This window comes from Mirounga angustirostris, unplaced genomic scaffold (genome assembly GCF_029215605.1).
Source record: "Mirounga angustirostris isolate CCGP_5_RB_7025 unplaced genomic scaffold, mMirAng1.0.hap1 SCAF_2, whole genome shotgun sequence".
Taxonomy (NCBI): domain Eukaryota; kingdom Metazoa; phylum Chordata; class Mammalia; order Carnivora; family Phocidae; genus Mirounga; species Mirounga angustirostris.
The window spans coordinates 117,051,434-117,074,931 of record NW_026991710.1 but is presented as its reverse complement, the minus strand read 5'-3'; the positions used below and the strand labels follow the sequence as shown (position 1 = coordinate 117,074,931).

Below are 23,498 nucleotides of genomic sequence, written 5' to 3'. Positions count from 1 at the left end.
ACCTGGGTGGCTCAGTCATTAAGCGTCTGCCTTCGGCTTGGGTCACGATCCCAGGGTCCTGGGATCGAGCCCCACGTCGGGCTCCCTGCTCGGCGGGAAGTCTGCTTCTCCCTCTCCCTCTGGCTGCCGCTCTGCCTATCTGTGCTCTCTCTCTCTGTCTCTGTCAAATAAATAAAGTCTTTAAAAATAATAATAATAATATTTATTCAAAGTAATATTTTCATAATAGAAAATCTGAAAGGGCGTACAAATAAAAATCACTTATAATCCTTGTCTAACATGATTATTCTGTGAGTACTGTTTTAGAAACTGCTTTTTTCCCCCCTTCTTCACTATATATTGTAAGCTGTTCTCTGTGTGATTAGACAATCTAAGAAGGCATGATTTTTATTGGCTGCCTAGTATTCATGGTATGGATGTACCATAATTTATGTAATCAAGCTCCTATTGTTGTACACTAATGAACTTTTAACCAATTTAGAATTGCTTTGGTGGTAGAATTAATCACAACAAAGGGATCAAAAGGGCTCTATAATTTACATCAAAGGCAGAGGAAAAGCATAACTCTCAAAGTTGTGTTTCCACTGGAGGGACTTATGGTGACTATGTTCAAAGCAGTGATAAGGACAAATGGTATTTTTGTTGTTCTTACCCCCAAGTAAGTCCTTGAAAGCCTGACCTTCCTGTCAGTTGATGCATCTAGTCTTGCTCTGGACTGCCAAACTTAACCCTTTCTTTCATCTTCACTGGAGGATCCTTCCTGTAGTTCGGAGAAGCTGTCCACTGTAGGGCCATCTTTTTTTTTTTTCTCCTCTCCAGTCATACATGATACTGGTTTTGGCTATAATTCATCACCACGAATTTAGTCAGTTCAGTTCAGCAAACATTTACTCTGTTGTAACCATGGACCTCGCTCCCTGCTGGATGCTGGAAGACTCATACAGAACCTACAGGCCTGACAGATACATTGCCATAAGGATGTCATTCCTCCAGAAAACTGTAACTTGCAAGCATGTGGAAGGCTGGAACTTTCTACTCTCCTGTGTTACTTAGGAACAGTGGTACAATCACGCATGTAACATTACCATGACCATGGTAAGTATATTATTGTATACAGAGGGGAAAGCTGGAAGAAATACAAAAACACATCAAAATATTAACATGGTTGCCTCTGAGTGTTTAAAATGAATATTGCTTTTCTTCTTCCTTACACTTTTAGGCAATGTTTCAAATATTCCCCAAGATCAGGCGGGGCGGGGGGGGGGGTGTGATCGGTACCGCATGTATTTTTTAAATAGTTAAATGGATAGAAACTCCATTCTGTTCACTGAGAACCCGAAAAGAAAGCCAAGTTTAAAGTCTTAGTCCTCATTGTTTTAGGAGCTAAGCGAGAAACAGAAACACAGCTCTTTCCTCACCCTGACTTTGTAGGGCTGCATGATCAAGAGGTTAAAACTGTAACAGTAGTAATAGCAAGCTATTTGTTATGCTGTCCAGAGGGCCAGCCACTGGGCCTATGATGGAACTATGTTTCTACCCAGGCCTGGTGGGTTCCTCCAATGTAAACTACTCCTTCTTTGAGGTTGAACAATGAACTTTGCTGAACCCATTTAGCAGGCTTAACCACTGGGCCTCAAGTCACTGCTGTTTCAGTGATAAGCTTCCTAAATTGTAAACTGCCTCAAAACTCAATCATCATGGGGACACAACCATCACAGATCATAAAACAAACCTTTTTATCCAACCTTCTTCAATAATCTGCAGAAACAGAGGGTTGTATACGGGATGGGCCCTGTTGGGGCTCTGCTGTGAATTTATTGTAAGCAACTCTTCAGATCCACAGTGAAAAATTGTTCTGGACAAGGACAAAGAAAGTCTGTAAAAGAAGTCACCATCCTGAAACCAAGTGTCTGCCCTGACACTTGATCGACTTCAAAGAGAATTCTAAGGTTTTATTTTATTTTGTTTCTTCCTTCCACTTACGGTTGAATGGCCTAATCTTATGCCCTTTCTTTAAATGTCAAAGTTGATACCACAAAGGCATCCTAATTTGGGGTATCAGGCAACATATAAAAAATGATGCATATTTTTGTGCTCTTTCAGCTTCATCCTTTGATCCCTGTAGAGATTCTACCTTTTTATTCTATGCCCATTCCTCTCTCCCCCCCCCCCACCCCCTTCCCACTTCTCTTTACTCTTGGGTGGTCTGCTGAATTTAGACCAGATGCATGTTATGGTCAATAGAAAAGTGAGAATCCCAAAGACACCACCACCAGCTGTGGGTCATCAGACAAGTTCCTTAACCTCTCAGAGACTTGGGGTTTTTTTTAATCAACAAAATGTGTTTAAATTATGCAGGTGAACGCATCCAGTAGGTGCCCCATAATTGTAACTTGTCTTCTTCCATTGTTGCTTCTGGTCTTCTCCATGTTTGAAGAACCTTTTCCAACAGAGGGAACTCTCCTCAAAGCTTTCCATAGTTCTATCTCGTTATCAGACCAGGAGATGGGAAGTCCAGTGACGTTTATGCTTCCTGCCTGAGCAAGGGAGTTCAGTGGCCTCACCCATTCCTCAGTCTTGGCTGCTGCTCAGCCCCCCCACTCCCCCCAGGGGTACTGGCCTTCCGCAAAGAATCATGGCCATGGGCTCCTTTCAGAATTCTTGGGTTTGCATTGCCAGAGCAACCCTCTAAAAATTTAAGAGTTTTGTTCCAAATGCTGAAGAATTTAAAATAAAAGCCTAAGCAAAATCTGACCTGCTTTTTTTTTTTTCAAGATTTTATTTATCCACTTGAGAGAGAGAGAATGAGAGAGAGCACATGAGAGGGGGGAGGGTCAGAGGGAGAAGCAGACTCCCTGCTGAGCAGGGAGCCTGATGCAGGACTGGATCCCGGGACTCCAGGATCACGACCTGAGCCGAAGGCAGTCGCTTAACCGACTGAGCCACCCAGGCGCCCCTGACCTGCTTTTTTGAAGGGGCAAGATTTGCGATCTAAATCAGGGCCCAGAGAGCTCAGATGCCCCAGGTTGCAGTCAGTGCCGGAAAGTAGGAGTACTATTTGCCCCAGTGATTCTCAAACTGTGGGGCATCGCAATTACCTGGAGGGCTCCCATAGGTTCTGATTCAGTAGGCCAGGGGATGGAGCCTGAAAATTTGTATTTCTAATAAGCTCCCGGGTGCTGCTGATCCTGGAACCCCACTTTCAGAACCTCTGATTGAATTTAGCCCATTATTCCTGAACTGCCCAAACTGGAAGTGGGGGGTGTGAGCACCTTCTTAACCATTTTCTTTCCATAACTCTTTCACCTCCAAAGTTTCCATTGGTCAAGGAAGGAGTTTTATGACTACGATCTTCATTTGAGGAGGTGGGGACTGAAACCTAAAGGTCAGATGGCTTCCCAGAGCCTCAGAATGCCGGTTCACCACCCTGAGCCTCTGGGAGTCACAGCCAGACGCGTCCATCAGCCTGCAGTGGGTGTCGGATTCATCCTGTGCAGCCCTCTGACAGAGAACTGCTGAACTCTTTCCCACCAAGTGTGATGTTCTGCGTGAAACGTTAGCTTCCACCTTTGAAAAGACTTCCTTCTTCTGAAACTTAAAACTTGAATAGTATCTTTGCAGGAGAAAGCCTTTGGATGCGGGTGATTGGTTGGACATCGGAGCCTCTTGATGTATAGAATCTAGGCAAAAGTCCGTTTGGGCTGGAGGTTGATTTTTTTAATTACTTGATCCAGCTCAGTGTGTGTGAAAAGCATAGATTTGTTTTCTGGGACATCCATTTCATTATTCTTACTTTTTCCTACATGAACAACCCTCTGTCTCCTCGCTAGCCCTAAGTACCCCTTTTCTTCCTGGCCCCGGGCACTCACGGTGTGCCGGGGACCCGGGAAATGCGCCCCCGGAGCGCGCCCGGCTCACCCGCTCAGCAGCAGCGCGCGCCGGCCAAGGACCGCCGCGGCCCCGGGGCGACTCGCCCGCGCCCGGGACCGCCTGGTCGGTTTCTTTGTTAGAGACGCCTGCGCTGAGAGGCATCTTCGGGCCTGCCGCCCCACTCCTGACTTCTTAGAGCCCCCTAAGGACTTGTAAGCATATAGGATCGAGTCAAGAGGCTAAATTACGCCCCGGGGGACTTTTTAAGTAAAATCCTAAATTTCATTTAGGCTGTTCGTAGGCCGTGTGATTGCAAAGACTCTGAGCCGAGGCCTCCCTCAGCGCCGCCCTCCCGCGCCGGCTTTGTGCAGCCGGGGCTGCGGGGATCTCTGCCCCTCTCGGAGGGTCAGCCCCGGGGGCTGGTGTACGCCGCTCGCCCTCCCCGCTCCGGGCGCCACCGCCCCCCGCCATCTCCTCCCGCTCCCAGCCCTTCCGCTTCCTTCCGCGGCCTCCCCACCCCGACCTGAAATCTCCCTCCCCTCGGGCTGGAAGGAAAGTCGGTAATAAGAAACCAGTTCGATGTCAGTCGGAGAGGGGTGGGGGAGATAACCCCAGAGATACACGGCAATGGAGAGAGAACTCATTTTGTGTAAAGAGGGCCTCGAGTCACCAGGGAATTCCTGGATTGTCTCAGGCTGTCGTGTGTGATGTCCATCACGCCGTGCGAACACCATCTGCTCGGTATTATGCTCTCAGTTGCCAGGCTACCTGCTGTACGCAGCAACACTTGACTGCCTGGCTCCACGTTCGCAGCGTCCGCCCAGACGCGCGGGGCGGGGGCGGGGGCCGCGGGGGGGGGGGAGGAACAGGAGTCATGATTAAGCCATCTGCGGGGGGGGGCGCCGCGCGGGCGGAGCTGGCTCTGCAAGCCGGAGCGCCGGGCTGACACCACCATCTGCTGGGGCAGGGGGAGAACAGCAGCTGCTCCTTGTTCCTCCGCCGAGGGACCGCCTGGAAAAGGCTGCAGCCGGGGGCCTCCTCGAGCCCCCCCCCAGTTCTCCCCCAAGTCCCGGCACTCCGGCCTCGTTTCCGCCGGCAGCCTTTTGGGAGCCCCCTCCCCGGAGCCGGCGCTCTTTTGGTTCGCCGCCAGCCACCCCGGCCCCTCTCACCCCAACACTACGCTTGTTCTTGAAAACACTTAAGAGAAATAAAGCTTCGCTACGCACAGATTTATAAATAAACAGCTGGCTGCTCTTGGGAGATATTTTTACCACAGCTGTTTTTTTTTTTTTGAAGTAGGAAACTGCCTCTTTGGAGGAGGTAGGGCGTTTTTTACACCTCCTACCTCTCTCCAGCCCTTAGAAAATTGCTAAGATTTTTTCCCTGGAGAAGAAGCTATGTAAAATGGGTTCAATGGTTTTGATTTTTGCCCCCCCCCCTTTATTTTACTGAAGAGTGAGAAGGTTTGGGGAGTAATGAGGGTCTGTGTAGCCAGTTGCCTTTCTGAGGGGAAGCTACCGAGAAGGCAAGGGAGGTCGTTGGGCAGGGGGCGGGGTGGAGAACGAGACAGTAATTAAAACTAAAAATACTGCATCATTTGGCTTCAAGGCATTACATTTCTCTGACGAAAGCTCAGCCTGGTTTTCTCTAATTGCACACGCAGTGTGTGTCCTCCTTAGAAACAAGAGCGGTGGCTTGAAATCCTGAAATTCGACAGACTCTTGCTCATTAAGCCCTCTTAGACCGGAGGTTAAAAGCTGCCATGTAATATGAAACAGTTAATGGCCTCAGCCAGCTCCATTTGTAAGGCAAGTCACTTGGTGCGCTTCACACTTTGCAATACACACTTGAGGCTGGGGCTCTAGGTGTCACTCACCCGCCACTGAATGTATTAGAGCTTGTTGGGAAAGTCCTAAAGGCGTATCAACTTAGCTTCACGGATGTTTCATCTGGAAGGCAAGTCTTTAAAATGCACATGGCCCTCCTGCCCCTAGGTCTTCAGGGAAACCCCAAGGCAAAACCTTTGGGAGGGAGTCATTTGGAGAAATGCATAATCCTGGGAAGTGATAACCTACCTGTCTCTTTGGGAAGTCATCGTCTTGCCGCCCCCCCCCCCCCCCATGCTTTTGAAGTATTTCTTTCCCACCAGGAAGACAGGGGCCAAAAGTGGCTGGATAGATCTACATCACTATCTCATTTACCTCTCCCTTACTTTTCAGGGTGGAGAAAAGGCTAGGAGAGCAACACGGGACTACTTACCACTTCTGGGCATGCTCCCCAGCTACACAGGGCTGGTCACACAGGACAAGAATATCACAAAGTGCCCAAAGATAAACAGCGCCAGCCTAGGGCCAGCCCAGACCAGCCCGTTCATAAAACTAGCTGAAGCAAACTTAAGTTCCCTTGGGTCTCATTTTTTTTTTCCTAACTTTCTCCTCCTTATCAAAACTGGAAAATATTAAATATACCGAAATACACAGGAGGAAAAAAAAAACCTGTATTCTGTATTTTTGCTGATTGGTTAACTGTTTATTGAGTTCGTTTGTTAAAGTGTTAGTCAATCAGTCATTTGTTTCTAAAGGTGGCAAGAAGCAGCTTTATCCCATTGGAAGGAAGGGCTTGGAAACAGGAAGCAAATCCTGGGGAAAGGGGGAGACTCTGAAATATCTTGATGCCTGTGGGGGTCAGGCCTAAAGGAAACTTTGTGGTAGCATAAAGGTTCCTGGCATTTTTTAGTATAAGTTCTTTTTCACATAAATATTTCACAGCTGTCTACCTAATAATTGTCTACTGAGAAAATACACAAAGACAAAAAGGGTTTTGCAACAACACTTACATTTGAAAAACAGAACACAGTACACTTCTGGGAGACACACTATATATTTAGTCTACAAGCAATTCTTAGGTGTACGTTTGGCACCACCAAGCCGCAGTCTGGGAAGGGCCTGGACCAGTGGAAGGAATACTAAATTTAGACTCAAGATCAGTGTTCCAATTCTGCTATTTCCGATTCTTGCATTGGCTAAGTGTGACCTGGGCTACTGCACTAACTCCCCAGGACCTCTTGGCCTCTTGTTCCCAGGCTGAGAGGAGTAACGGTTTTTTGTTTGTTTTGCTTGCGTCGTTTGTCGGTGGAGGGAGGGAAGAAGAGCAGCTGAAGATGTGGTTGAGGTAGCTCGCCGCTGGAAGGAGAAGCACGAATGGCTGAGCACCACAAAACAGAGGGGAGGTCCACGAGCCCAAGCTGTGGGGAATGAGATCCAGGACCGTGTCTCTAGGAGAGCCAGAGATCCAACTCAACTGTAGGTTTTGAGAGGACAGTGCCAGCCTGATTGACTCTATCTGTACCAAAGAGGTAGCAAAGCAGCAGTAGGAAAAAATATTAAAATCCAGTTTGACTGGATACAAAAATATTTAAATAACTATAGAGTTCTTCATATTCATTTCTTACGACTTCGACCTCATGTTGGTACCTCATCCCAGGACCGGGTATGTCTTCACATGCATGCCCATTTAATTTGTGTTCATCTCAGACATGAGATCCTCTGTGTGCAGATTAATTACTTGAAACCTGAATGAGTTAAAAAGAACATTTCTGCAGAATATTGAGACAATACTTGCCATGACCAGGTGTGCTTAGTGGACGAATAAGAAAGGAACTATCTAGAAGCCGAATCTTATGATCACCTACCAACTCTTCCCATCAGCGATTTTTCCTGGCCAGCACCATCTGGGTGTTATGGGCTTCCCCTCTGAGCACATTCTCCAAGTAGTCACTAGATTCTGTGGATAGTTTTCTACCACTTTACTTCCTACTCCTTAAGAACCAATCCTTAAAAATTGCCATCATTTGACTGAGACAATTGTAGAATCAAAAGACCCAAATCAACCCCCACATTATAAACTGTCCCAGACATAGGAGACTTGGTTCTATTTTTAAAGATGTCAGGAGATTACGTAGCTTTGTTCAGTGTAACACATTCCCAGTTCTCACCATCAACAACTCCCACTAGCAGGATTTTTCTTTTTACATATAGCAAAGCTTTCCAATGTTGCAAATTAATTAGAATTCCATTGAATAGTAGATCTATTGCTTAATAAATTCCAGAATTCTTCCATAAAGGTCTCTCCTACTGGCTAAGAAGAAGTCCATTTAGGCCAGGTGGGCAGTAAAGGTTAAGAGGTTTAAGGTCCAGCCTGAGGTCTTCATCCCTTTCCTTTGGAGAAATGCAGAATGTTAGCTGATTACCTGGTCTTTGTCCCTTAATCAGCCCCATCCAAAACAGACTAGACTTGCTCTCAGATGTCCCAGCACCATCCTCTATTACTGTTGCCCTGTACCTCTCCAGTTCCACCGTGGTAAGGCCAGATTTGAGGACTACTAGGTTGTTTTGTGGAATAGAATGTGTGCCACTCAGGACCCCTCGGGTCCACGGAGAGCCTTGGCTCTCCGCCCCATGCTTCCTTTCAGATATGAAATCTGTGCGTTCTCTCGTCTTCCTGTCCTCCCAGGAGCAACACCCAGTTGGACTCCCCCGGACCACAGGCCCCATGCAGTCCTCGGTGCCGCCAGGCTCGGGCGGCATGGTGTCGGGGGCCGGTCCCGCGGGCCCCGGCTTCCTCGGCAGTCAGCCCCAGGCAGCCATCATGAAGCAGATGCTCATTGACCAGCGGGCCCAGCTGATGGAGCAGCAGAAGCAACAGTTCCTGCGGGAGCAGAGGCAGCAGCAACAACAACAGCAGATCCTGGCCGAGCAGGTAACATGATTCATTTATTCAGCAAGCATTTATTTATTCAGGGCCTGGTGTCTGCCGGAGAGTTCCAGTTCATGTCCTTTGTCAAGAGAGTCACAGTCTAGCATTTCCCGGGATCACAGAAGAACCTGCAGAATTTAGACCTTTCAATTAGTTAGGCTTTTTCTTAGAATGAATGAGTTTGTTCTTAAAAGACAGGCTTCAGCCCTCAATTTGAAGGCCCGTTTGCCAGAGACATTTCTTCGATTCAAGCCTGACTCCTTTTCTTCTGGTTTCTGGTACAGCAGTCTGCGCCATCTGTGTGGGGGTTGGGAGGCTGCCTCACATTCTTCATAGACGCTAATATTTCTAGCATGAAGAGAAAAAGAAAATAACTCAGAGAACATTGTTTCTTGAAGGAAAATGTCAGGAGGAGGGATTGAGGAGAATTCTACAGAATTGGTCATGAACAATGGGACAGGAATAATAGAAGAATAATAGGGCCCACAGAACTACCTGGAAAGCTGAACTCAGGGTCACAGGAAGGGTGCAAACTTAAGAAAATTCCCAACAGCTTTAAAACAGCTCAAGAAATCTTTGAGTTAAAGGAAGGCCTAACACAAATAAAGCCTTACCTTAGGCATCTTTGTCCACCCTTGCCATATAATTCCTCCAGCTTTGAAAGAAAGCCTTCCCTGACAGCTGCTTCTGTAGGTTTCAGTGTGTTCTGTTTTTCAAGACGCCCATGCTGGATTCCGTATTATCCCAGGAAAGGCCTGAGGCTTCCATCAGAGATCTCTAGCTGGCTCCTGTGGGGTCTGCACAGGGCAGCTCTCTCGGATTATAGGAGGTAGGTGCGAGGTTGTCCTATGAGGCTTAGAGCCCAACGGAGCTCTGCCTGACAGTTTCCCTTCCAGAATGTTCCTCCTACAATCAGAATTTGGGAAATTTATCAAGCATCCTTCAACACACACACACACACACATACTTGTGTGGGATGCAGACATGTTGAAGTCCCTACTAAGAGCAGCGGTTCAGAGTCACACCACTCATCCCCCAAATAGAAAAAGTGTACTGTTGAGCACAGTTCACTTATGTTCCCTTCTTTGCTTTTGTTCTTGAACAGCTGTGTAACTGTCTCCCTTTCTACCAAGGTCAGTCAGCCGCCTGGCAGCTCTTGTACAAACAAACCTCTATCCCGCTCACCCTGCATAAGGTGTGTGACAAGGAACCATGCTAATATCTCTCAGGCAGTGATAAATGGAGCCCCGAGGGCAAGCTGGGCTGTGTAAATCCTCTCCTCAGCCAATCCCAGGAAGTTTGGCCTTTGATGTGTGTGCTGTGACCCAGGCACAAATAGGAGCCAGGGTAACCAGGCCGAACGCCGCTGAGCCAGCCAGCACTGTCCCACTCGGCGGGGGCAGCCACACCTCAGGGAACAAGGAGGGAAGCAGAAGAGTGGAAGAAGAGCTGCCACAGGAGGATGCCCAGACGAGGCGCTGAGAGAATAGGGCAGCCGTCAGAACCCAGCACTCACAGAAATACAGGGCCCCTTGGAAAAGATGGCCGAAGGGGTATAGAAACCGAGTCGTGGAGAGGGACCCAGGAAAGAACAGTTTTACTCGGACTCAAAATGTGGCCCATCTTTTGCCTGTGGTGTGATTTTGGAAAAACCTCTCACCCCCTTCTCGTCGTCCACCAGGTTAGGCTTAATAATCCGCCAGCCTTTCTCCTGTAGCTGCTCTAAGGACCACATGGAATCATGCGTGTAAAATTCTTTGGAAACTGTACAGGAGTCTACGGCCATACCACCCTGAATGCGCCCGATCTCGTCTGATCTCAGAAGCTAAGCAGGGTCGGGCCTGGTTAGTACTTGGACGGGAAGCTGTACACGTTGGGGGGGGGGGGGTACTTGTCACGTGGCCCTGGTGTCACGGAATGTGGCGTGAGAACTGCAGCCACGGGTGCGAGCCCTGCCGTGGGACTAGCCCAGAAGTGAGGCGGGGAGCATGTGCAGGAACAAGTCAGCGCTGCATCTTACCTGGGCCCCGAGACAGAGCTGATGGGCGCAGGCTCGCGAGGGGTCACAGGTGGTGAGCTGTCAGCTTTGCGTTTCGAGAATGAATACGTGCCATATCAATGCCAAGCTGACTTTCTTGAGCTCTGCAGCAGCTGTGAAAGTGTCCTAAGAATTTTAGTCTTGAAAGCAGAGTATTAGAGATCCTGGGATTTCCTGGAGGGAGAAACAGAAGGATTTGTGATCTTGCCTATCTTTGGGAACTTTAAAATGATTCTAGTGGATTTAAGAATCCGAACAGAGCAGGTTGAAAGCAGGTGTGAATTAACGTTAAATCCCTTATTCTCAAAGGGCACGGAGCGGGTCACCTCTCATCCATTCATAAAGGTTCCACAGAACCTAGAATTTTAGACCTGAAAGAAATATTGGTGATCATGAAGGCTTTTGTATTTTACCTGTGAGGAAACTGAGGCCAGGCAGCTCATGGGATTTGTCAGAGATGGCAGAGCTCGAGAGGCAGAGCCAAGGACTGGAATTGGAACCCCACTCCCACCCCACCCCAGGCCACCCCAGGGCTTATTCCCAGTTGGCAGTGGGACACTTAAATTCTTACATAATATGAGAAGTTTGGCAGAGGAGAAGCTTTGAAGTGCTCAGTTTACTCTCAGTAATGCCCTTCTATTGCTGCCTAAAAGATTAGCATGGTTTCTTGTCTACACTTTATCTACACAATTAATTAATTTCAACAGTTTGTGCAAAACACCCTGGTAGGCACCACAGGATGGGGTGAGCAGGGCAGAGGCTTTTCTTTTCTTTGGTTGCCAGAGTACTGGGCTGGCCTTGTCAAGAAAAAGAAAAGAGAAAAAGAAAGAGAAAGAAAATTATAGAGCTGCCCAGAAACAAAAACAAGAGGAAAAAAATAGAAATAAACACATGTGTTAAGAAGTGGTCAATGTGTGTTATTTTTATAATGAACACTTGAAAGAGCAGGGCCCTTGTTGTGTGTTCTTTATAAGCCCGAGCCGATGGAAGGTGCTCCATGAATATTCAGCAGGGGCAGGAGGAGGTAATGACGTGCCGAAGGTCACGCAAACTCAAACCCCTTTCTCTGCTCTTGCCACCTCGCTCTCAGTTTCTTTCCCTTTTCACATACAGCATCGTAATGATCATAATAGCCTTTCCAGTAGATTGGTAACAGCGCTAGCAGCGCAGAATCCCCGGGAGTGGAAGAAGAAAGACGAAATCGCCAGCCTCCCGGCTCCTGGTACATGCAGAGTCCCACGCGGGTTTCCTTAAGGCACTAAATGCTGTGTATTTTACTTGGGGGGATGTATCTTACAGGCAGTGTGGCCTCGTGGGAATAAGATGAGCCTTGTTTGTAGCCCCTGAGAATCCCATCTTCCGTACCGGAAGTATCTATTTAGGACAAAAATTAGTTGCTTGTCCCTTGCACTGGGTCTTGCATCGCTAAGGAAAACATGCAAGGGGATGGTAGGTAGTCAAAGTCAAAACTGCCTCCCACAGTACACACTCTTCATGGGCCAGGAGGTCTGCCAGATGTTCACCCAAAGACATGATCAAGGAAGTTCCTAGCAGCGGTATTTGTGACAGCCAAAAACTGGAAACACTCTAAAGGACCGTCACTAGTAGAACAGGTAAATAAGTCGTGGTCTAGTCATTCGTGTGATGGAATACTGTTCGGCAGTGACAGTGACCTGACCACAGCTACACACATGAACATGGATGAGTCTCATGAATACAGTGATGAATGCAAGAAGCCAGATGCCACAGCCAGACACCAATACGTTGTATAAGTCCACTTACACGAGGTACAAAAGCAGACATCCCTAGGCTGCGTTGTTAGGTCAGGAGAGTGGTTCCCCGGCCAGATGAAGTGGTTCCCTGGGGTCAGTAACGACTGGAAAGGGGCCTGCGGGGCTCCCAGCAGAGCTCAGTTTCTTGATCTAGATGCCAGTTACCGGGAATATGTTCGCTTTGTGAAAATGCGTCAAACTTGGGCTTTGTGCACCTGCCTGGATGCACCTGATTCCTCAACACAAGGTTTAGTGTTTGAAAAAAGTGCCTTCCTCGAAACTGCCACAATATTTCATTGTCTCTCCCCGTGTCACCCCCCTGCCCTTCTTGTCCTGTCGTTCTAGCAGCTGCAGCAATCACATTTACCCCGTCAGCACCTCCAGCAGCAGCGGAATCCCTACCCTGTGCCGCAGGTCAATCAGTTCCAAGGTGAGGCCAGTGCACCCCTCTTCCATTTTATACCTTCCAGCCATGACGTGTACATGCAAATGTAGCCAAGGGGCATTGCCTCCTGGGCTGGGTTCGTGTTCAGGTAATAGTAAAAATATTTAAGAAGTGAGGGTACCAATCCGTCAGAATGCATTTTTGGAGTCTCCTGCTGTGCCAGGTATTAACCTTTGGGTGGCTGGGTCACAGAGAGGTCCTGGTTGGCCCCGGGAGGGGTCAGAGTGGCTGTGGGGGCGGGGAGGCAGGGCTGGAACAGCTGTTCTTTACCAAAGATGCAGGAGTATTTCAATAGTTTAATAGCCAATAAGGGCATGCTGGTGCCTAGTTGGTTCCCTGTCAGCCTTGTCTATGTCTGGATCGTCATGTCGGTGAGTGCGGGAGGAACAGTCCTCTGCCACATCCCTCTTGCTAATCCTAATACGTCAGCTGGCCAAAGCCCTCACTTCCAACGACTGACATGGAAGAATCTGGCTGGCAGCAGCCTCCAATCTCTGCTGAATCTAGGAGATGCACAGGGCCTTGAGTTTGACTGGACTATGTTGATCCTGCTGCCCTTTGCAGAAATCCCGACTTGTGACCCAGTAGCAATGGGCACATTGTAGGCTCTGTGTTGCCATTCCTTTATGTTGTAGAAAGTCCCCTCAAATATCAATCCCTTCCAACTCCGATAGAGAGAGCCCCTGAGGGTCTTGTATGGGGTAGAGGGTGAGCCTGAAGACCCTTCCCAATCTCATCACAGGAGTTTTCAGGGGGCTCCAGGGCCTACTCCAGACCTCCAGAAACTGGGGGTGGGGCCAGGCCGGCTGTGCTTTTAGTAGTAGAAATCCTAATTCCCATCCTCTGCCCTTTTCACGGGACCTACATCCTAGGTCCTAATTTCTCAAGTGTTACCTATGGCTTCGAGAATCTGCCAGAAGCTATGAATCCCCTTGTACATAAATATGCATATATGTAAATATATACAAACTTGGCATAGCATTGCACAAGTGCTAGCCTTCTCAGTGGACGGTGGGTGAAAAATTCATGAGTAGGGTAACATTTTTCAGTCTTGGGTTGCAACACACAAGGAGGTTGTAAAGACAAGTGGGTCACAACCAACATTTTTTAAAAGAAATAGAATAGTGGGGCACCTGGGTGGCTCAGTCGGTTGGGTGTCTTCGCTCGGCTCAGATCATGATCCCAGGGTTCGGGGATCAAGTCCTGCATCAGGCTCCTTGCTCAGTGGGAAGCCTGCTTCTCCCTCTCCTGCTCCCCCTGCTTGTGCTCGCTCTCTCTCAAATAAATAAATCTTTTAAAAAATAATAATAATAAAAGAAAGAGAATAGAAAACAATTATCAGAGTATATCATAATAAGGGAAACTTTTGTTTCTGTTATAAACCCGCACGTGTATATACTGGATCACACACTGTGAGTAGTGGTTTTAAAGAGTCTGAAAGCCACTGGTGTTCACTGCCAGATCTCACTGAAGGTTGCCTGTGAAAATACTGGCGCTTGAGTAGCTACCAGTCCCTGCCACCCCTGGAACACGTGTATCATTTCAGAACCTTTGGACTTGACCCAGGGAAGGACAAAAGGAATGAAGGTGTGCACAGGTGTTCTGTGCACTAAATTAGTGCCAAGATTCTTTGAAGAATTCTGTTTCTCATTTGGTCATGGGTAGAGGGGAGTAGAAACGGTCACTCTTAACACGCATAGTTTTTCTTGCAGACCCAGAGCCCCACCCCCACCCCGCCCCAGGTTTATCCCTGTACTTCTCAAACTTTAGCTGCATCAGAATCACCAGCAGAGCTTGTGAAAGCACAAACTGAGAGTGGCCGGAGGGGGCGGGGGTGGGGGGGTTGGGGTAACAAGATGATGGGCATTAAGGAGGGCACTTGATGTAATGAGCACTGGGTGTTATATGCAACTGATGAATCACTAAATTCTACCCCAGAAACTAGTAATACACTATATGTTAACTAAGTTGAATTTTTTTTTTAAAGATTTTATTTATTTATTTGAGAGAGAGAGAATGAGAGACAGAGAGCACGAGAGGGAAGGGGATCAGAGGGAGAAGCAGACCCCCCGCTGAGCGGGGACCCCGATGTGGGACTCGATCCCGGGACTCCAGGATCATGACCTGAGCTGAAGGCAGTCGCTTAACCAACTGAGCCACCCAGGCGCCCAACTAAGTTGAATTAAAAAAAAAAAAAAAAAAGCACAGCCGGCCTGGCCCCAGCCCCAGTTTCCGGAGGTCTGGAGTAGGGCCTGAGAATTTGCATTTCGAACAAGCTCCCAGGAGTTGCTCTGCAGCTCCTGCTGGCCCAAGGGCCACACTTTAAGAACTGGTGATTTCTATTAAGAACTAATTAAAAATATAAAATTTTATAAACCCGGCAGAGTGTCCCTTGACTTTTCTAGGTTCATAACTCATTTATTATCTTTTGGAATAAAGGGACCCACAGAAATGTAATACTTCTGTATTATGAGTTATTCTGTATGCTTTGGGTCCAGTTTTTAAAAGTTCTACTCTTTGAACTTGTCTAAAACCCCACACCACAGGTAATCAAACTAGAAATTTAGCTGTACTTAAGTTGAACAACCAGTGACATTGTAGGGTCCCTAGGCTGACTGATACACTTTTTTTCTCTTTTTACTCTCCTCCCTATTTTATTTTACTAACACCTTAGATATCATAATGTTATGTATCTGGGAAAACAGCAAATTGGTAGATAAGAAATACTGTCCTTGGAGAGTTCCGTTAGGAATAACTTGCATGAGAACCTACACGAACGCTCACCAGTACACATTTCAAAGGTTTAATGACTATCTTTCTCTTATTGAGTTTTCTGCCTCTGGGCAATGTTACATGCCTATGGAGAAATGCTTATTTTTCACGAATACAGGCTTCCTGCAAGTGAAAATAGAAAAGAGACCCTTTTAAGAAAAAATTGCCTATGATCTCTATTTGAATATGGAAGATTTTCTTTGACATTGTGACGTGAACCGGTGGGCAACAAAATTAATATGAGTACAGTGTCCCCACAATAATATCTGTTTTAGACAAAAATGGAAGAAGAAGAAAAAAATTGGTCTATTATTTAACATATATAGTAATCATATAACTTCAAGGTAATTCTTTGGACACATTTGCATTTTTTCTATACATATTTTAAATTACTGAAAGCATAAAATTAGATTAATAAAAAGCATTTTGTTTCTACTTAGGATAAATATATGGAGCTGGTTGCTGGTTTTAAAATGCCCCCTTTTTTTTCCCCATAAAAGTTATACCTAGGTAGTACAGTCATTTCATACTTAAAATACAGGTTGGCTTGAATTAATGGTTCAGTCCCTCTTAAAAGGCATTGCAGCATTTCTGTCCTCTAAAAAGAGGAACCTATTTCTCATTCACCAAAGTAGCCCAGATCATTTCCAGTCCCTTAATATATCCATTATAAACATACAACAAAAATGTCCAAAATATGGAAGTCTTTTCATCTGTTTCCAGCAGCTCATCAGCCTATTTATGTAATTTGGGTCTAGCCAATCAGTCTCTGAGTCAGCAATATTTTCTCCTTAAAATTTTTTTATAAACAACTCAATAACCCATTTCACCACAGTTGATCAGATTGGCCATGCAGTCGATATAGATTTAGTCGTTAAGGTCACAAAACTTCATAACAAGATTACAAATCGCAATATATACTTCCATCCAGTGTTTAAGAGGAACTTTTGATTTTTTTTTAAATCACTTAGGTATAATGAAGCTTAAAACAGAAAACTGAAACATTTGTAAGGATCTCCCCCCAGCCCTTCCAGCTTTCCCCCACAGAAACCATTTCATTTCTCAATGCAGCATATTGATCTCAAGCCACAAAAACTTAAGTCATAATCAAAATTCCCATAATTTTCTTTCTTAAAGAAAGAAAGAAAATATGGAGACATATTTGCTGCCCAGAAATCAATAACCCTATCAGGAAGACAGAAACACACTTACTGCCCAGGTGCCAGGCTTAACAAGCTTACACTGTTCTCATCTGGTTTCTCATCCCAGTTCCAGGTTGCATCACATTTGCTTATAATATCGATTGGTTCCCATGCTGCATCTTTTTTAAGTGTCCAGAAAAAAAAAAAATTTTTTTTTCTTTGTCTCATAGACTTAATCATTATTAACAGGGACATAGAAAAAACTCATTTTTGTGCACCTCCTCGCCCTTTACAACATTGACTGGGGTTCTAAGGGTGACATTTCTATTCTCTTGGCTGATTTGGAAATTTCCTAAGAACATGTAAAGAAGTGATAAGGAAAATCTGTGTCCTAAGATGGCCGACCGAGCCAGCGAGAGAGTCCCAGTCCTTGCCCCGGGCCCCTTCCGGGTTCTTCTCCCTGTTCCGCTTCCCCCGCGCACCAATCCGTGTCCTTCTCCCTGCCCCGCCTCGCGCACGCGCCAAAAGTGCCGAGTATGTGGAAGTCGAAGTGTATAAATTGCCCTTTGTGCTCGGGGGCTCAGGCCTTTGGAGACCACTCTCCTCTGAGCCCGCAGGCACTAAATAAACCTATCCTCCACGATCTCTGGGTACCACTTGGTTCTTCCGTCAGGCGATCCAGTCCAGCTTCCGTAACAGAAGGACTCACTCAAATGCCTAATTAAAGTTGAGGGACTTGGCATTCATACTCTGGTCAACTTATAAACAGCATCATTAAAACCATGTTAGCGATCTGCTGAGAAAAGTGGTCATTGCCGACTTGAAGGAGTGAGTGGACTTTGCTGCAAAAATGCATAAAGTTCATTGCCAAGGAGCAAGTAGCAGGATGATTTCTTTTTCTAGCTCAGGAAGCTGGCCAGTTTGCCCTGACATGTTATGATTCAGAGAATCTGGAGCATGTGGAAATCTATAGAGTGGATCCAAAAAATGTCTCATCTGTCGAAATAGCTTCTTAGCAGGAGCAGTGGCCTTTAACCTCTCAAATCCTGCTCAAGTCTTAAGGGAAATTAGTCTAATGGTCTTTATTGATACTGTTCTCTACTGAACCATGTTCCACTTCACAAACAGAATACACAAAGTGATCAGCCGTTGCTTCTTCATTTAGCCCAGTAGGTGAATTCCCTCTCACCTCCAAGAATAATGGTGCCTGATTGGTTGAGGATGGCATCCTATCAAGAAGAGTGAGAAACAATTTGCTTTTGAAATGTGAACAAAAATAAGTCTGTCAAGTCAACTACAAAAGCATGTATCCAGTATGATCCCTATTTTCATGTGTCTATTTATATAATAGCAGTGTTTATCTCTGGGGGGGGGGGTTGGGTAACTTTAGTTTTCATCGTACTTTTCAGTATTTTCTGAATTATTTACAATCAGCATATATTATAGTCAGAAAAATAATCATTTTTATTAAGGACTTAGGATCAGAGTAGATCCTTTCATATAAAAGAATTTTGTCATGCCTAAAGATAATCCCAACAACACGTTACAGTAAACTGCTTATCAAGATGAGTGAATGGGTATGTCTTTTTTTCCCCTGTAGGTTCTCCCCAGGATATAGCAGCCGTGAGAAGCCAAGCGGCCCTCCAGAGCATTCGAACGTCACGGTTGATGGCACAGAACGCAGGCATGATGGGAATGGGACCCTCCCAGAACCCAGGGACAATGGCCGCGGCAGCAGCCCAGTCCGAGATGGGACTGGCCCCTTATAGCAACACACCTACCAGCCAACCAGGAATGTACAATATGAGCACAGGGATGACCCAAATGTTGCAGCACCCAAACCAAAGTGGCATGAGCATCACACACAACCAAGGCCAGGGGCCAAGGCAGCCCACCTCTGGGCAAGGGGTTGGGATGGTGAGTGGTTTTGGTCAGAGCATGCTGGTGAACTCAGCCATTACCCAGCAGCACCAGCAGATGAAAGGGCCGGTGAGCCAAGCCCTGCCAAGGCCCCAGGGCCCGCCAAGGCTGCAGGGCATTATGGGAACAGTCCAGCAGGGAACGCAGAGCTGGCCACAGAGGAGCTTACAGGGGATGCCCGGGAGGACTAGTGGAGAACTGGGATCGTTCAATAGCGGCGCCAGCTACCCACTTCAGGCTGGCCAGCCGAGGCTGACCAAGCAACACTTCCCCCAGGGACTGAGCCAGGTTGTGGATGCTAACACTGGCGCCGTGCGAACCCTCAACCCAGCTGCCATGGGTCGCCAGATTATGCCACCGCTCCCGGGGCAGCAAGGCAGCGGCCAGGCCAGGCCCATGGTCATGCCTGGCCTAAGCCAGGGCGTCCCGGGCATGCCAGCGTTCAGCCAGCCCCCAGCCCAGCAGCAGATGCCCAGCGGCAGCTTCGCTCCCGGCAGCCAGAGCCAGGCCTACGAGCGGAACCCCGCTCAGGACATGTCCTACAATTATAGCGGCGAAGCAGCCGGGGCCTCCTTCCCCGGCCTCTCGGACAGTGCGGACCTCGTGGACTCCATCATCAAAGGCGGGCCGGGGGACGAGTGGATGCAGGAGCTTGATGAGTTGTTTGGGAACCCCTAGTCAAGAGGAGCCGCGAGAGCCACAAGTCTAGTGTTGAAAGCCTAAAACGTGAAAAAGAAACAGGATGTTGAGCCATCCCTGTTTTTTTTGTTTTTTTGACCCACGTAAACTGAGCAAAACTGCAGCTGGCTGACAGTGAAAGATCCAGGTGCCAGTCCACAGCCGCGCTGGGCCTCATTTCACCGGATTTCCACACAGCAGTCGAGACAAGACGCCACGCGGATCCCGGCTGCGAGAGAGAGGGGCGCCGCCGAGGCCGGTGGGGAAGACGGATCCGAAGGCCCTGTGCTCGGCAGCCCCTGTGCTCGCCGGGCGCAGGGAGCGCTGCGCCAGCCGCGCCAGACCGCCGCGCAGCGCGAGGGCTCCGCCAGCCCCGCCTGGCCCCGAGCCGGAGACCGCGCACCGCGGAGCCTCGGGCCCGGGAGCGCCCCGCGGACGCCGCCGCGTGGTTGCCCGGGCCAAGAGCACAGGTCGGAAGCGCGCCGCGCTCCGGCCGCCGAGAGAGGTCAGGCGTGGAGACGCGCTGGTGTGTTTGGAGGGTAGGCGCGGCGAACGGGAGACCCCAGAGGCTCCTCCGAGCCCGTCGGCTGCCCGGGGAGGACCCTCAGGAATTGTAGAGGCGCTGCTGTCAGCTGCCTCTCCAAGAGAGCCACGCGAGCCTGGAGAAGGGGCGCCGCAGCCCTCTGCCGGTGACCGTGACCGTGGCGCCGGCACTCCGGGTAGTCGGCCTGGAGCCTCCTGGGGGCCCGGTGTCCTACAGCTGCGGCTAGGCAGTCCACGGCTCCTGCCGGTGGCCGCAGGGTGGGGAGAGACCCCGACTGGCTGCCGTGTCTGCCAGTGTGGCCGCTTTTCCCCGCACCCCTGCCCTTGTTCCTCCTTGCCTCCACCGCATCCTGCCCTTGCTTCTCCTTACACACTATACGAGAAGAAATGAAGACAAAAGTCTTTGGGGGCCTGGGCAGAATCGTAATAAAGGCAAGCACTTAGACAAGGCCTGAAATGCCAAGGCGACACTGGAGTTTTCTTTCTCTAACGTGTAGTTGAGTGAATAGTCTCTGCCTGGGACTGAGCAGGCCCCTCTGATGCTCCATGGTGGGTTGCTGTGAGCCACACCGGATGCTTCTGCTCTACCCTGGGAGCCGTGGCCCAAAGGCGCTCACCCTGCTCCCTGTGTTCTGAAACTGGCCTTGCCCTTAGTCCCTCCTGACCAGAAAGACAAATCTAAAACGCTGAGAGATGAACTGAAATGTCAGTGGCTCCACCTGACCCATTCTGACGATAAAAAGCAGGAAGATACAGTTCCTTCCATATGGGCAAAGTCATCCACTTCCAAAGTCCTGTACAGTCATTCTCTTTGTAATTCACTCCAATCTGCTCCAGGCGAAGTCTGTCGGAAGGGATGACAACCTCTGCTACTTACCATAAGGCTTGTGTCTTTTGTCCTTGCTGCTGTTCCCACCGCCCCATTTTGGAGGCCATGTGGCATAATTACTGTCCAGAGTAAGAGTGGAGCATGCTTTTCTCCCACCACACGCTCCCTCGGCGTCCGAAAGCCTGGCTCCTCCTGTGCATCTACTCGTACCTCGCTGCAGCCAGGCTGGGGGGAGCTGGACCGGCTGCACTCACAGGGCGTTCCTGAGACAGGGGGCTGGAATGGAAAGCTGGGGGCAGAGGGCGGAGAGGCGGCAGGCAGGCAAACACTGTCGTTGGCTTGCTCGCCATGGCCCAAGGTGGTAGATCTACTGAGCAAGGGGCAGGATGGAGACCAGAGGAGGCCAGGTGGGCAAGAGCCCAGGCAGGGGCTCGGCTCCTCCTAGGAAGACGTGGTGGCAGGTGACCATGAACTCCTTGCCCAGGGAGGGACACCACCATGGAAACTCTTGAGTAGAAACAGGTAAAAACCAAAAAAAAATAAATAAATAAACAAAAAAGTAAATAAGCAAGAAGACAGAAAACATAATTACCTTTTTCTGAAAGGTACAGGAAACAAATATATGAGCAATGATGAGAAGCTGGAGGTGGCTGATGGGAGAAGGGGGCTCCAGTACTTTTTAATAGCTTCCTCCAAATGCTTAATACTGGGACCAACTAAATAGAGAGGTAGATTTTAATAAGGTCGTTTTGTTTTGTTTTTGTTTTTGTTTTTACTACGGTGCTGATGTATATGTAATGTCTAAAAAAGTTATTTGTAAATAAGTTTTTACAATACTGCAGATATCACTGGGTCTACTATCTGTAAAAAATATACATATAAATATATATATACTGTTTGTTTAAAATAGAGTATTTTTATTTCATTCCTTAACTCATCATCACAGCAGTGGTATATTGCACTTCAGATGACATCTAATGACTAATTTGTACTGTATGACCTACGGCAACTTGCTCCACTTTATTCAGATTTTTCTAGTTTTCTGTTTTTACTTTGTACATTGAGCATTGCTTATTTCCTTTTAAGAAATGTACAGAACTCTGAAATGTAGAAATGAAGTGATGTTGACATACCACTTTTAAAGAAAAGAAAACAAATAAAAGATCATTATCTGAATCCATCCAAAGTATAGTTTATTTTAGGAATGTCACTGGATCTCCAACCTTAATTAAACGGATATACTACGCCTGGGTTTTAATTGATTAACTGCAGTCCTTGTCTCAAAATTCGTGGTATCATTAAACATTTATTTAACAGTGGAGATCAGTCAATCATTCCCAGTCTTTTCAATTCAACCACACAACTAAAACACTCTAAATTTGCACCCCAAGGGATGTAGCAAACAGAAGAGAAGAAAGTCAGCTTTGAAAAGAACATACTTAAGTCCATTCGTAGATTCAGTACTTTCAATTTCCAACTGGCTCTTTAGAAAATTGATAGTAAAATTTTCATTTAAAAAAAAAAAAGAAAGAAACCTCAAGGAATATATGGAAGGAAGAGTCACGCAAGGGTCTTGCCCACTCAGTGGACACTATGTACACACACACACACACACACACAACCCATGGACACCTCATTCCTACCAGCCCTCGCTGCATCTCTCTTTGAAGGGCTGCGCTGGGCCTAGGCCTGGCTTGGCCTGCACCGTCCACAAACTGTTGGAAATGATTAGAAGTTTGCATTTCTCCAGATCCACCCTAGTCAGTGTCTCGATGGAGGAAGCGTGTGAGAACGCAGTCAAGTGGCCTGGACCAGCCCTGAGATAGGATTTATGTTCTAGAACTCCCCTGTGGGGTCAGGCAGAGGCTAGGACTTTGCTTGAAGTTGTCCTTACTTGGGCTTCTGGCCCTTCCCCACTCTGTTCTGATTGCCCTTCTGGGGGACCTTCACTAATGAATCACACACGTGTGAATCCACCCCTCCCCTTCTAGGAGACTTGACCTAAGACTTTCCATCAAACTTGAAAAAGCATAGTAAAACAACACGACTCAAAACTATCTGGGTTAAGCAGAAAAACAGGCCACAAGCACAGAATAAAATCATCCTCAAAAACCGATCCAAAACAAAGGTGAGTTTTAATACATACTAACCAAGAGAAAGAATGTTCTTGACTGTGGGAGAGGCCGGCCCTACCCCTGGAGGACTATGGTTCCAGACTGGCTGGCATATAACAGAGTGGAGAAAACTGTGTGACACGGGGCTTTGTCCCACCCGTAAGGGCGTAGTATTCTACCAGATAACAGGAAGTTGAAGAATGAACTGATGGGGGGGGGGGGGGGGAAGGCTGATAAACAGAAGTAAGAGCTTGAAGCTCTGAGAAGAGTTGAGTATTCCTAGACCCGAGTAATTAAAACCACACATTTTCATTCACATGAAAGTGTGTTCTGCACTGGATGAATGGCATCCCCTTCTCTTTTGAAACGATCTCTTACATGTAATCTTACTGACCTTTTTAAAATCCCGGTGCAGGAAGTGTGTGATGGGGGAAGAGACAGAGAATAAACATCTATCGGGGAAGTCACTAAGCGTCTGTCCCAGTGAGAAAGATGTATTTTATTGCTGAAAATTAAGGAGCATTCAGAAGCATCAGATGAGCTATCTGCCTGTGACCATTCTTTTCAAGGAAAACTGTGTCTGGAGACAGTGAAAAAACAAACGACCTGATGTTTTTCCT

General features: G+C 47.6%; 1 protein-coding gene and 1 long non-coding RNA gene across 3 annotated transcripts in view; one reads left to right on the top strand and one right to left on the bottom strand.

Moving 5' to 3' along the window:
• Positions 1 to 21,944, top strand: part of MAML3 (mastermind like transcriptional coactivator 3) — a 397,869-nt gene extending 375,925 nt beyond the window's left edge. The window contains exons 3-5 of one of the 2 annotated variants that reach the window (XM_045880414.3): positions 8,383 to 8,628; positions 12,784 to 12,865; positions 18,395 to 21,944. In XM_045880414.3, coding sequence (XP_045736370.1) covers positions 8,383 to 8,628; positions 12,784 to 12,865; positions 18,395 to 19,392 — 1,326 coding nt within the window. In that variant the 3' untranslated portion in view covers positions 19,393 to 21,944. Of the gene's footprint in view, positions 1 to 8,382; positions 8,629 to 12,780; positions 12,866 to 18,394 lie in introns of both variants that reach the window. The other variant, XM_045880413.3, reaches the window with a different exon arrangement.
• On the bottom strand, positions 8,583 to 10,969 carry LOC135363660 (uncharacterized). The gene is made up of 3 exons (XR_010409568.1): positions 10,646 to 10,969; positions 9,240 to 9,531; positions 8,583 to 8,973 (listed from the first exon to the last, which is right to left on the bottom strand). It is a non-coding gene; the product is annotated as an uncharacterized LOC135363660 (long non-coding RNA).
• Positions 21,945 to 23,498: the final 1,554 nt, after the last annotated feature.